At 42.2% G+C, this 13,864-nt stretch overlaps 1 protein-coding gene across 1 annotated transcript; it reads right to left on the bottom strand.

Annotated features, from left to right (window-relative positions):
• Window positions 1-11,487: 11,487 nt before the first annotated feature.
• Window positions 11,488-11,892, bottom strand: LOC138902083 (uncharacterized). Its single transcript, XM_070189894.1, has one exon. The coding sequence runs from the start codon at window positions 11,890-11,892 to the stop codon at window positions 11,488-11,490; it is 405 nt and encodes a 134-aa protein (XP_070045995.1).
• Window positions 11,893-13,864: the final 1,972 nt, after the last annotated feature.

Here is a 13,864-nt window from a genome sequence, read left to right as displayed (position 1 = left end):
ATCACAGTTAACCAAAGAACCAATCATACCATTACCATACCGGTCCAGTTTACTACCCAGTCGTTCTATTTTCTCCAAGGTTCTTCTAAATTATCCTTAAGTTGACACTTCTCCTTGTTGGAACTCCACAATCCTTACCCAAAGCTCACTACAAGACATCCTACATAAAACCACATCGCCCTAAGGCCCATACGTCGTTGTATTCTTCTTAAGCACCCCCATAAATACCACAACCAAGACATCCACTCTAAAGACCGGATTTGAATTTAAAATTATTCCTCTTTCCTTTCTTATACTGAAATGTAGAATCCATAGTCATACAGAATTACCGTAAGTCCTGGCACTATCAAATGCAAATCTCAGATTCTATCCACAAACAAGTCCGAAAAAATTCTCAATTGCTATATATGAATCTCGAACCCGTTAGAACCTTCTCGAGAGTTACCCATTTTTCTCAAATCTAAATTGCACCGCCCAAACAGGCAGAAAGAGACATGCCACATTAGCACAACAACACTCAAAGAAGTAAACCTAACTTAACACCACCGATCAAGTTCATACTCCGTGCGTACTACATTATTAACAATAACAACTCGATCATCCCATGATTTTTATATATTCATAAAGTGCAATATAACATGTATACATGTTATATTGCACTTTATGAATATATAAAGTGAAACTACCAAACCATATGGACACATCATGCAGTCATATCATACTCCTCATATGGTCACCCAACCGCTCATCGAGCCACAATTCCACTAGTAGGGATACACAACTGAAACTACCGAAAGCACGTGCTCACACAACTAAAACTACCGAGCCTGAGCTGCAGTCCTAACCTGGCCTTAAGTCCTCCAGACTAGCCCATCACCAAAACACATAAATCATATATGGAACCTGATCCCTTGAATCACAAGCAGGAGATGCACTGCTGATACCGAGCGCTCACATACGCACACGAATGCGTGAAAGGAATTCAAAGAGTTATGTTTCAAACTGAATCAATTTCGCACGATAAGGAAAGAAAGATGGGAAATTATCCTAAATGCCTTGTAGCCTCTCGAAGATAAGTATGGACGTCATCACACCGATCCGCAAGACTCTACTAGATACTTGCTCATGACTTGTAGAACCTATGAACCTAGAGCTCTGATACCAACTTGTCACGACCCAAAATCCAACTAGCCGTGATGGAACCTAACTCAACCCGTTACTTATCATAACCTAAAATCCAACTAGTCGTGATGGCACCTAACCCAACCCGTTAGGTAAGCCAATTTACAAATATCTAATTCAAATAATATTTAACTGACTCTATTAAACTCCCCAAGGACTGGTATACAAGTCATGAGCTTCTAAGATTAGAATTTATAAAACTGGTATGAAATAAATACATCATCTCTTCGAAATGTATATAAACAGATTCTTATAAATCTAAGGCTACCATGAACAAGAGGTAGCTATGACCGGAACACATGTACATCTTCAAATCCAACTCCCGTCGATCAAAACATCAACATCCAATATCTACACGCAAGGTGCATAAGTGTAGTATGAGTACAACCGACCCCATGTACTCAATAAGTAACAAACCTAATCTTAGGTTAAAAGTAGTAACGAGCTTGCACCAAGGTCAGAGTCCACTCCAATAGCCAATAACATCTCATAACAATACAATTTAAAGCAACACAAGTAATAACTCAATAATAGAACGCTCAGCTTAATCATGATTTCTGAAAATAGCTCTGCTTTTCAAGTGTATCAGTGAAAACTCAAGTCTTTTACCGAAGTTTCCAAAAATATGAGTAAGTTTGAAAATAGTAATTTTTCCAAAATTGCTTTCAACAATAAATAAGATGTTTCATTTTATTTCCACATAGCCAGTGGAAAATGCATCAATATGCCCATATGCCAATATGTGTGAGAAGTCATGAATGACGTGATACTGTACAACATGAAGAAAATGCATCTCTATGTCTGTATATCAAGTGTGCATGTCAATGCGATGCAACTTAGTGATAAAATAATATGCATACTCTCAGAGTATCATTTCACTCAGTCCTCCCAGTCACTCAGTCCTCCCAGTAACTCAGTCCTCCTACTCTCTCAGTCCTCACAGTCACTCAGTCATCACAGTCACTCAATCCTCCCAATCGCTCGACACTCGCACTCGGCACTCGCACTCAATAGGTACCTGCACTCACTGGGGGTGTGTACAGACTCCGGAGGGGCTCCTTCATCCCAAGCGCTATAATCTACATGGACAACTCACGTGCTATAGTATCAATATCTGTATCCTCATGGACAACTCACGTGCTATAATAAGCCAATCTGGCCTGTTGTGGCGTGCATCCTGATCCCATAATAATAAGGTATATAAATCCAATATGGCCTGCTGTGGCGTGCAACCCGATCCCATAATTATCCTCACAATCAGGCCCTCGGGCTCACAATGTCATGAAACTAGCCCAAAAATGATGATATGATGAATTAATAAATAGCAATAGAGACTGAGAGATGATATGAAATTAATGAACATGAGTGAGTATGAATTTACAATTTAAACAAATAAATCGACAGTAGAAATGACCTCCATGGGTCCCAATAATACCAACATTTGCCTAAGCATTATTTCTGACATGAGTCACAACTCGATAACTCTAGTACGTAGAGATTTCATGATTATAGATAAATTCAGGTAACTACACAGTACCACAGGAATAACAGGTCACAGTTCAAACGCCCACACGCCCGTCACCTCAACATCAAACACATATCATGTATAATTGGGGTTCATACCCTCAGCTCTAAGATTAGAAGAGTTACTCACATTAATTCAAGAAATTTCTTTATTTTAATTAACCTTTTCCTCGTGATTCGGCCTCCGAACTCCTCGAATCTTAGTCAAAATAATTCGATAAAATCAACACGAGGTATAAGAATCAATTCCATATGAAAATGCTAAATTTCACAATAAAAATCCGAAATTAATTCAAAATTCAATAGTGGGACCGACATCTCAAATTCCAAAAAACAATTCACGAAACTCAAACACCCATTCTGATATGAGTTCAATCATACAAAAATTATCGAATTCCGACATCGGATTGACCTTCAAATATTCATTTTACATTTTTGGAAGATTTTATAAAAATATGATTTTTCTTCCATAAATTCACGGATTCATGATGTAAATGAATATGGAATCATGAAATATAATCAATATAGGATAAATAACACTTACCCCAATGTTTACCCGTTAAAATTGCCCAAATATCGCCTAAACCGAGCTCCCCAACTCTTTTTTTGACAAATATGGCCAAAAACCCCGTTTATAGAGCCTCTGGTGTTTTCGAGCGCCACAGGTAGCGTGAGGCACTGCTTGTGGCACACTTTCCAGAATCCCAATAATTCCCAGCGCCAGGGCTAGCGCCCCACGCTACCTTGGGCGCTCGCGGCGACGAGAAATCTTTTCCGACACGGAATTGGGCATAACTCTCTCATACGATATCCGAATTCGACGATTCTTTTTGCTGTGGCTCCGTAATTTTGATACGGATCTAATGCATCAATCAAAACCGAATTTGGAGCTCATTTGCTTAATGTGATACCACTTATGCTTGAAGAAACGACGTCGGAACATTCTACATTCTATGATGAAATCTATCAAATCAAGTCCGATTGACCTCAAATGTTTGCACACAAGTAATAAATGACATAACAGACCTATTCCAAATTTTCAGAATTGAATTATGACCCCGATATCAAAAGGTCAACTCCCCGGTCAAACTTCCAACTTTCAATTTTCCTATTTTTGCCATTTCAAGCATAATTTAACTACGGACTTTCAAATAATTATCCGGACACAATCCTAAGTCCAAAATTACCATACGGAGCTATTAAAACCATCAAAACTTCATTTCAGAGTCATTTACACAAAAGTCAAACTCCGATCAACCCTTTTTATTTAAGCTTCCAACACGAAATTCATTCTTCCGAACCAATCCTGAAACACCTGAAAATCAAAATCGACAATTCACACACGTCATAATACATCATATGAAGCTATTCATGACTTCAAATATTATATAGGAGAGTAATTACTCAAAACGACAAGTCGGATCGTTACAGTTCCTTGGTGTAATAGGCAGAACAATATTTGGGTGCTTCTATGTGTGTGTAGTCTAATTCTGCCATAGCATGTGGACAAGGAATCTCATCCACTTGAAATAGTTTGCATGAGCATTCCTTTTTTTTGCATGTAGACTATGTTCCACCTTTGTTCAGCATCCATTACTACATATACATAATCGGTTGAAGGCCTCACCTAAATTTAAATAGATATCATAAGTAAAACAGGGATGTCACACTTTTTTCCCGGGGGATAGGGGTAGGGGAGTTTTTCCAATTTAAGTGACATTATTCGAAATGGGATTATTTATTTAATCAGAGTCGCCACTTGGGATAATTATTATGGTGTCCCAAGTCACCGGTTTATTTTAAAATCCCAAATCGAGGAGATTGACTCTATTTATGATCCGCAAACACAGAAGACCGGGTAAGGAATTATGTTAACCTGAGAGAAGGTGTGAGGCACTCACGAGTTCTGTGGTTTTAGCACGGTTGCTTAACAATTAACACTTGGCCTAATTATCTGACTTATTACATGTTTTAAACCTATTGTGCATTTTACCTTTTGACCACTTTTAACTATTTGCTTAACCGCTTTTAGTATTTATGGAATTTATTTGAACAAGCTACGATGTCGTACACTTGTCGTTTTGATACACATTGCAAACCGCGCCATGTGAAACGCACCCACGATTTATAACATGCTTATTTTATTATTATTTGAAGTTATGGTCAAGTCACGTAAAACACGCACTTGAATTGGGGTTTACATATCATGACTATACCACGGGAACCATACCCATAGTCACGATGATTTATTATTAATCGCGCCTAAAGCAAGCTACGATATTCAAATATTATTCAGTTACTAATTTTGAGATTATTATAAGGTCATGAGATGTGGATATTGTTGTGGAGAAAATGAAGTACATTAATTATGGAAAAGTTAGTTAGCTTGTGAATGCTTATTTGTTTTTGGTCCTGGGCAACAATTAGCCGATAAATACGCCAGGGAAGTCCAATTAAAGTCTTACCCCAATCATGGCCCAACCTAATCTCTTATAATTTTATTGCTAACCAATATTTAAAATTAGACTAAATTTATGGTAGGATTAGATAGATACAGACAAAACCAATTTAGTCACTAAGATAGGAGATCAAAATGAAACTAAAGCATGCTAAAATGGAAAGCCATTACTTCATTGAATGTGATGACCCAAAAGGTCATCTTTAAATTTAATAAATTTTTTTGTGTTCTAAGACCTTGAAAAGCACTATTCATTATTCCTCGACTTGCATGCGCAGTCCGTATAATTGTCCAGAAAGGTTTTATATGAAAAATTGATTAAAATATGAATAAGAGCCTTATAACTCAACTGAGTTGACTTTGGTCAATATTTTGAGCAAACGGACTTGGATCAGTGTTTTGATAGATCCAGTAGGTCCGTATCATAATTTGGGACTTGGGCGTATGCCCAGAATTTAATTTGGAGGAACCTAACTTGAAATATCGCCAGTTGGCAAAAACTACAAGCCTAAAGGCTTAAAGATTTTAAAGTTTGACCACAAATTGACTTTTATTGATATCGAGGTCAGATTCGAGTTCTGAAAATTTTCATAGGCCCGTTATGTCATTTATGACTTGTCTGTCGAATTTGGTGAGAAACAGAGTTGATTTGACGTGATTTGGACATTCGGTTTGTAAAAATAGAAGTTTTAAAGTTTTCTTAAAAATTTCATTTGATTTGGTTCGTATCCCCAGCAGAGTCGCCCGAGCTGTCACACCTCCTTTTCCCCAGGGGATAAGGGGTAGGGGAGTTTTTCAAATTTAAGTGACATTATTCGAAATGAGATTATTTATTTAATCAGAGTCGCCACTTGGGATAATTATTATGGTGTCCCAAGTCACCAGTTTATTTTAAAATCCCAAATCGAGGAGATTGACTCTATTTATGGTCCACGAAAATAGAAGACCGGGTAAGGAATTCTGTTAACCCGGTAGAAGGTGTGAGGCACTCCCGAGTTCCGTGATTTTAGCACGGTCGCTTAACAATTAATACTTGGCCTAATTATCTGACTTATTATATGTTTTAAACCTATTGTGCATTTTACCTTTTGACCACTTTTAATTATTTGCTTAACCGCTTTTAGTATTTATGGAATGTCACGACCCAAAACCTAACCCGTGGTGATGGCGCCTATCGTGATACTAGGCAAGCCGACATCTACAAAACACTTTCAAGATTTAACATAAATGAATTAATACATTTAAAAATAACCGGAGTCTTTCATAAAAACGGGGAGTTCTAGGGGGGCTGCTCTAGTGGTGAGCACCCTCCACTTCCAACCAAGAGGTTGTGAGTTCGAGTCACCCCAAGAGAAAGGTGGGGAGTTCTTGGAGGGAGGGAGCCGTGAAGGAGAGACAAGGTCTGCGGACGCCGGTAGCTACCTCGTAGTCTCTGATCGCGCACGAACTCAACGACCTCCGTGATCAAACACACCTGGATCTGCACATGAAATGCAGGGTGTAGCGAGTACAACCAACTCAGCAAGTAACAGAAATAAATAAGGAACTGAGAAGGTAGTGGCGAGCTATACAAATATAGTTCATTTTTAATAATTCCAGCAAAGAATAGACATGCTTTCAAATCAGGCAGTTCAAATCAAATCAGTTTTATACAGTTAAACTATAGGTAAATCCGGATATAGAATCTTTCAGAAATTTCACGACAATGACGGATAGCAGGTAAGTGCATCAACAAATGAAAAAGCAAGTACAGCCTCTCAGGGCAACAGTCACTCAACTCGTCACAACAGCTAAATCACTCGGCTCTCAGCCCCTCAGTACTCACACTCAATGGGTACCTGGACTCACTGGGGGTGTGCAGACTCCGGAGGGGCACTTTCAGCCCAATCGCTATATTGTTGCGGCGTGCATCCCGATCCCATATAAATAGCCATAAGGATCGTTGCGGCGTGAAACCTGATCCATATATATATACAGCCCGGAGGCTCGTTGCGGGGTGCAACCCAATCCATATATACAGCCCTAAGGCTCGTTGCAGCGTGCAACCCGATCCATATATATAGCTCACAGCTCGGCACTCAGGCCCTAACTCAGTCACCAACCTCTCTAGTCTCTTGGGCTCTCAGAAATCATAAAGATCAGCTCAAACAAAAATAACATAGTGTATTAATAAGAATTAAGAAGAGACTGAGATATGATACACAAGTAAAACCATGACTGGGTACAAGATAGCAATTAGCAAATACTTCAACAAGTACTCGCCCTCTGCGGGTCCCAACAGTACCACCACATAGCCTAAGCATGATTTCTAACTTGATTGCAGTCAAATTTCTATAACACAGGGAGAATAGGTAATTAACAATAGGCTATTCGACTTTACAATCGCACGGGACAGACCATGTCACAATCCCCCATGGTGCACGCCTACGCGCCCGTCACTTAGCATGTGCGTCACCTCCAAAATAGTCACATCATACCAAAAATTCGAGGTTTCATACCCTCAGGACCAGATTTAAAACTGTTACTTACCTCAAACCGCGCAAAATCCTGCTCCGCAATGCCCTTGCCCCTCGAATCAATCTCCAAATGCCCCGAATCCCAATCAACTCCACAAAAATCCCTTAAAGAATCGCCCAATTCTGTGTTCTCTAGCTCAAAAATATGCAAAATGGGTTCAAACCCTCGTTTTTGAAATTAATACTGCCTGCCCAGATTTCCTTCTTCGAGAACGCGACCGTCCTCTCGCGTTTTCGTAGGCCAACTCAAACTGCGTCCCAGTTTTCTCTTCGCGAACGCGATCAATGCTTCGCGAAAGCAAATTTTTACAAGCTCCACCCATCGCGAACGCGGCCCATACCTCACGAAAGCGTAGACCAAAGACCTGGGTTCCCCAGCTGCCTCACTTCTCTTTGCGAACGCGATACCACTCACGCATTTGCGATGCACACGCAAACCACACCTTCGCGTTCGCGTCTTCTTTTTCGCGAACGCGAAGGACAAAATCTTCCCGGCTCACATTAACCCTTCACGAACGCGAGGCTTCTCTCGCGAACGCGTAAGAGGAAACCAGAAAATATACACCAGCAGATATCAACCATCAACAAAAGTCCATAAATGATCCGTTAATCACCCGACACTCACCCGAGGGGGCCCTCGGGACCTCAACCAAATATATCATCAAGTCCCAAAACACTATACAAACTTAGTCGAATCCTCAAACCACCTCAAATAACATCAAAAACACGAATCACCCTCCAATCCAAACTTAATGAACTTCGAAATTTCCAAATTGTACAAACGACACCGAATCATACCAAACCATGTCCGATTGACCTCAAATTTTGCACATAAGTCATATTAAACATTACAGACCTACTCCAACTTCCGGAATCGGAATCCGACCCCAATATCAAAAAAGTCAATCCCCGGTCAAACTTCCAAAAAATTCGACTTTCGCCATTTCAAGCCTTAATTAGCTACAGACCTCAAATTCACAGTCCGGACATGCTCCTAAGTCCAAATTCACCCAACGGAGCTAACAGAACCGACGAAACTCCATTTCGGAGTCGTGTTCACACACTTCTGACTACGTTCATAATCCTAAGACTTAAGCTTCTGTTTTAGGGACTAAGTATCCCAAATCACTCCGAAACCAAAAACAAGACCTCCCGGCAAGTCACATAAGCAGAAACAGATACAGGGAAAACAATAAATAGGGGATCTGGGTAATACACTCAAAATGATCGGCCGGGCCGTTACATCTCCCCCTCTTAAAATAATCGTTCGTCCTCGAACGAGCATAGAGACATACCTGAAGTAATGAAAAGATGAGGGTAACTGCTGCGCATATCATGCTCGGTCTCCCAAGTTGCCTCCTCGACCGGCTGACCCCTCCACTGAACTTTCACAGCAATAATATTCTTCGACCTCAGCTTTCGAACCTGCCTATCTACAATCGCCACCGGCTCCTTAACATAAGATAAATCCTTTTACAATTGGACTGATCTGAAATCCAATACGTGAGACGGATCTCCGTGATACTTTCGGAGCATAGAAACATGGAATACTGGATGAACTCCTGCATTATAACACACTAAATGCCGATCTGCGAGGCATCATAATACACTGTGTAAGAACCAGAAACTGATGGTAGGACTAGAACTGGAGCCGTGGTTAAAGCAGTCTTGAGCTTCTGAAAGCTCTCCTTGCACTCCTCCAACCACCTAAAAGGAGCACCCTTTTGGGTTAATTTAGTCAAGGGCGATGCAATAGATGAGAAACCCTCCACAAAACAACGGTAATAGCCCGCCAACCCAAGAAAGCTCTGAATCTCAGTGGCTGAGGACGGTCTAAGCCAACTCTGCACCGCCTCTATCTTCTTCAGATCCACCTGAATACCCTCACTAGACACCATGTGCCCCAAGAACGCCACTGAACTGGGCCAAAACTCACACTTGGAGAATTTGCATAAAATTTCTCCTCCCTCAATCACTGTAACACAATCCTCAGATACTGAGCATGCTCCTTCTGGATACGAGAGTACACCAGGATGTCATCAATGAATACAATAACGAACGAGTCGAGATAAGGCTGAAACACATTGTTCATCAAATGCATGAATGCTGATGGGCGTTGGTCAGCCAAAAGACATCATAAGGAACTCATAATGGCCATATAGGGTCCTGAAAGCTGTCTTAAGAATACCTGAGTCCCGAATCTTTAGCTGGTGATACCATGACCTCAAATCAATCTTGGAGAACACCATTGCTCCCTGAAGCTGGTCAAACAAATCATCAATACGCGACAAAGGATACTTGTTCTTGATTGTGACCTTGTTCAACTTACTGTAATCAATGCACATTCTCATAGTACTATCCTTCTTCTTCACAAATAGAACTGATGCACCCCAAGGTGACACGCTAGGCCGAATAAACCCCTTATCAAGGAGTTCCTGAAGCTGCTCCTTCAACTCCTTCAACTCAGCCGGTGCCATACGGTACGGTGGAATAGAAATAGGCTGAGTACACGACACCAAATCAATACTGAAATCAATATCCTTGTCGGGCGGCATGCCCGACAGGTCTGCAGGAAACACATCTGGGAAATCTCATACCACCGGAGCAGAATCAATAGCAGGGGCCTCTGCACTAACATCCCTCACAAAGGCCAGATAAGATAGACAACCTTTCTCAACCATCCGTTGAGCTTTCAAGTATGAAATCACTCTACTGGGAACATAGTCTATAGAGCCGCTTCACTCAACCATTGTCAACCCCGGCATCGCCAATGTCATGGTCTTAGCGTGACAATCTAGAACAACTTGACATGGTGACAGCCAATCCATACCCAAAATCATGTCAAAATCGACCATACTAAGCAACAATAGATCTACTCTGGTCTCCAGACTCCTAATAGTCACCACACATGACCGATATACACAGTCCACAATAGTAGTATCGCCCACTGGAGTGGATACATGAATAAATGAAACTAGAGACTCACGGGGCATATCCAGATAATGAACGAAATATGAGGACACATATGAATAAGTGGAATCATTTTCAAATAATACCGATGCATCTCTATGTAAACTGAGGTAATACCTGTAATCACAGCATCCGAAGCAATGGCATCTGGTATGGCAGGAAGAGCATAGAAACGGGCCTGGCCGCCCCCTGATCGGCCTCCCCCTCTCGGGCGACCCCTAGCTGATTGGGCTCCACCCCGAGCTGGCTGGGCGGGTGGTGAAGAAACTGGTGCTGAATCCATAGACTGGCTCCTCTGCTGAACCGGACCTCCCGGAAGGCAGGAAAAATATCAACTGATGTGGCCAAACTCTCCACACTTATAGCAACTCCCCGGTGTTGGTGCTGGGGACTGAAGGGAGCCCCGAGCACCGGTATAACAGTTAGAAGGACCTGACATAGATGAGCCCTGACCCGATAGAGCACGGGACAAATTCTGAGTTGGGAGGGCACTGAGAGATGAATTGCCCTGCTGATAACTGTGTGAACCATGGCTAGATGATGCACTACGGTGAACTGGGCGAGCTGTCTGAGCATGTCTGAAAGGATGACCCCGACCGTGGTGGAACTGCCCCCAAAAGGAACACCGCTAAATCCACCCTGTCCACGAGGCCTCTTGGACTCTCTCTCAACCCTCTCCTGGCTGCGAACCATCTCAATCTAACGAGCAATGTCGACAACCTCCTCAAAAGTAGCACTAGCCACTCTCTCTCTCTAGCCATAAGCAATCGCGGCTGAAAAGTGAGGATATCTACGAACTCTTGATCCTCTCTCAGTCTCTCTGTCTATGGGAACCAACTAGATAGCATGACAGGCTAACTTAGAAAATCTCATCTCATACTGCGTCATGGACATATCACCCTGACAAAGCTGCTCGAACTGCCTGCGCAGCTCCTCTCTGCGGGACTGAGACACGAACTTCTCCAGGAAAAGAACGGAGAACTGTTGCCATATAAGGGGTGTTGCATCGACCGGCCTACGCCTCTTGTAAGCCTCCCACCAACTGAAGGCAGCCCAAGAGAACTGAAAAGTAGTGAACGAGACCCTACTGGTCTCCAGAATACCTGCCGTACGGAGTATCCTCTGAAACCTATCTAAGAAACCATATGCATCATCTCCTTCTGCACCACTGAAAGATGGAGGCTGGAGCCTCTCAAACCTCTTCAATCTACGCTGCTCATCCTCAGGCATAGCAGGAACCATATAATCCTGAGCAGCAGCAACCGGATGGACTGGTGGTGCCCCCAGTGTCTGGAATCCCTGTACCACCTGCTCTGGTGTGCGGGCGACGGGAGTCTGAGCGCCTCCCCCGGCCTAAGAAGTAGCTGCTGCGACCGGAACAGAGATCGCCTGAGCAAGACTGGTACACGCGGTAAGAATCTGAGCTAAGGCCTCCTGAAGGCTTTGAATCACAATAGGCACAGGTGGTGCCTAAGCTGGTCCCACAGGATCATCCACAACTGGTGCCTGCTCCTGAAGTGGGGCAACTGGTGGGTCTGCAGGTACTGCCCCAGCTGCTGTGCGGGATACACCTCTGCCCCTACTGTGGCCTCTACCGCGACCTCAGCCTCTCGCGGCCTTGGCTGGAGGTACTCGTGGCTGCCCGTCTTTCCCCATAGTACGAGTCCTCACCATCTATGAGAGAATAAAACAACATATGTTTAGTCACCAGAATCAACAGATTCGCACGACAAGAATTCAAGAATATGAAGTGTTTCCTAAGGGTTCGGCAGCATCTCAAAGATAAGTACAAACGTCTCTGTACCAATCTGCAAGACTCTACTAAACATGCTCATGACTCGTGAGACCTATGTAACATAGGCTCTGATACCAACTTTTCACGACCCAAAACCTAACCCGTCGTGATGGCGCCTATCGTGATACTAGGCAAGCCGACATCTCCAAAACACTTTTAACTTTTAACAGAAATGAATTAATACATTTAAAAATAACCGGAGTCTTTCAAAAAAAATGGGGTAAAACTCAAAGAATAAGTGCGAAAAAATAGCCCGACATCGGGGTGTCACTGAATCATGAGCATCTAGATAACCGGTCTAATACAAACAGTGTCTAAGTATCAATACAAAAAATAAAGAAAACATAGAAGGAGAGACAAGGTTTGCGGACGCTGGCAGCTACCTCGTAGTCTCCGATACTCGATCGCGCATGAACTCAACGATCTCCGTGATCAAACACACCTGGATCTGCACATGAAGTGCATGGTGTAGCATGATTACAACCAACTCAGCAAGTAACAGAAATAAATAAAGAACTGAGAAGGTAGTAACGAGCTATACAAATATAGTTCATTTTCAATAATTCCAGTAAAGAATATATATGCTTTCAAATCCGACAGTTCAAATCAAATCAGTTTTATACAGTTAAAGTGTAGGTAAATCTGGATATAGAATCTTTCAGAAATTTCACGACAATGATGGATAGCAACTAAGTGCATCAACAAATGAAAAAGCAAGTACAGCCTCTTAGGGCAACAGTCACTCAACTCGTCACAACAACTAAATCACTCGGCTCTCAGCCCTCAGTACTCACACTCAATAGGTACCTACACTCACTGGGGGTGTGCAGACTCCGAAGGGGCTCCTTCAGCCCAAGCGCTATATCGCTGCGGCATGCAGCCCGATCCCATATAAATAGCCATAAGGCTCGTTATGGCGTACAACCCGATCCATATATATATATATATATATATATATATATACAGCCCGAAGGTTTGTTTCGGCGTGCAACCCGATCCATATATACAACCCTAAGGCTCGTTTCGGCGTGCAACCCAATCCATATACATACATATAGCTCACAGCTCGGCACTCAGGACCTAACTTAGTCACCAACTTCTCTAGTCTCTCGGGCTCTCAAAAATCATAAAGATCAGCCCAAATAAAAATAACATAGTATATCAACAAGAATCAAGAAGAGATTGAGATATGATACGCAAGTAAAACCATGAATGAGTACAAAACAACAATTAGCAAATACTTCAACAAGTACTCGACCTCTGTAGGTCCCAACAGTATCACCACATAGACTAAGCATGATTTCTAACATGATTGCAATCAAATTTCTATAACACAAGGAGAACATGTAATTAACAATAGGCTATTCGACTTTACAATCGCATGGGACAGACCAAGCCAAAATCCCCCACAGTGCACGC

This window comes from Nicotiana tomentosiformis, chromosome 11, assembly GCF_000390325.3.
Source record: "Nicotiana tomentosiformis chromosome 11, ASM39032v3, whole genome shotgun sequence".
NCBI lineage: Eukaryota > Viridiplantae > Streptophyta > Magnoliopsida > Solanales > Solanaceae > Nicotiana > Nicotiana tomentosiformis.
The sequence above is the reverse complement of the archived record's forward strand: the minus strand, read 5'-3'. Positions and strand labels throughout refer to the sequence as shown.

Excerpts from the sequence above, each read along its gene's own strand:
- LOC138902083 (XM_070189894.1), bottom strand. The coding sequence starts at position 11,892 with ATGGTTCCTGCTATGCCTGAGGATGAGCAGCGTAGATTGAAGAGGTTT.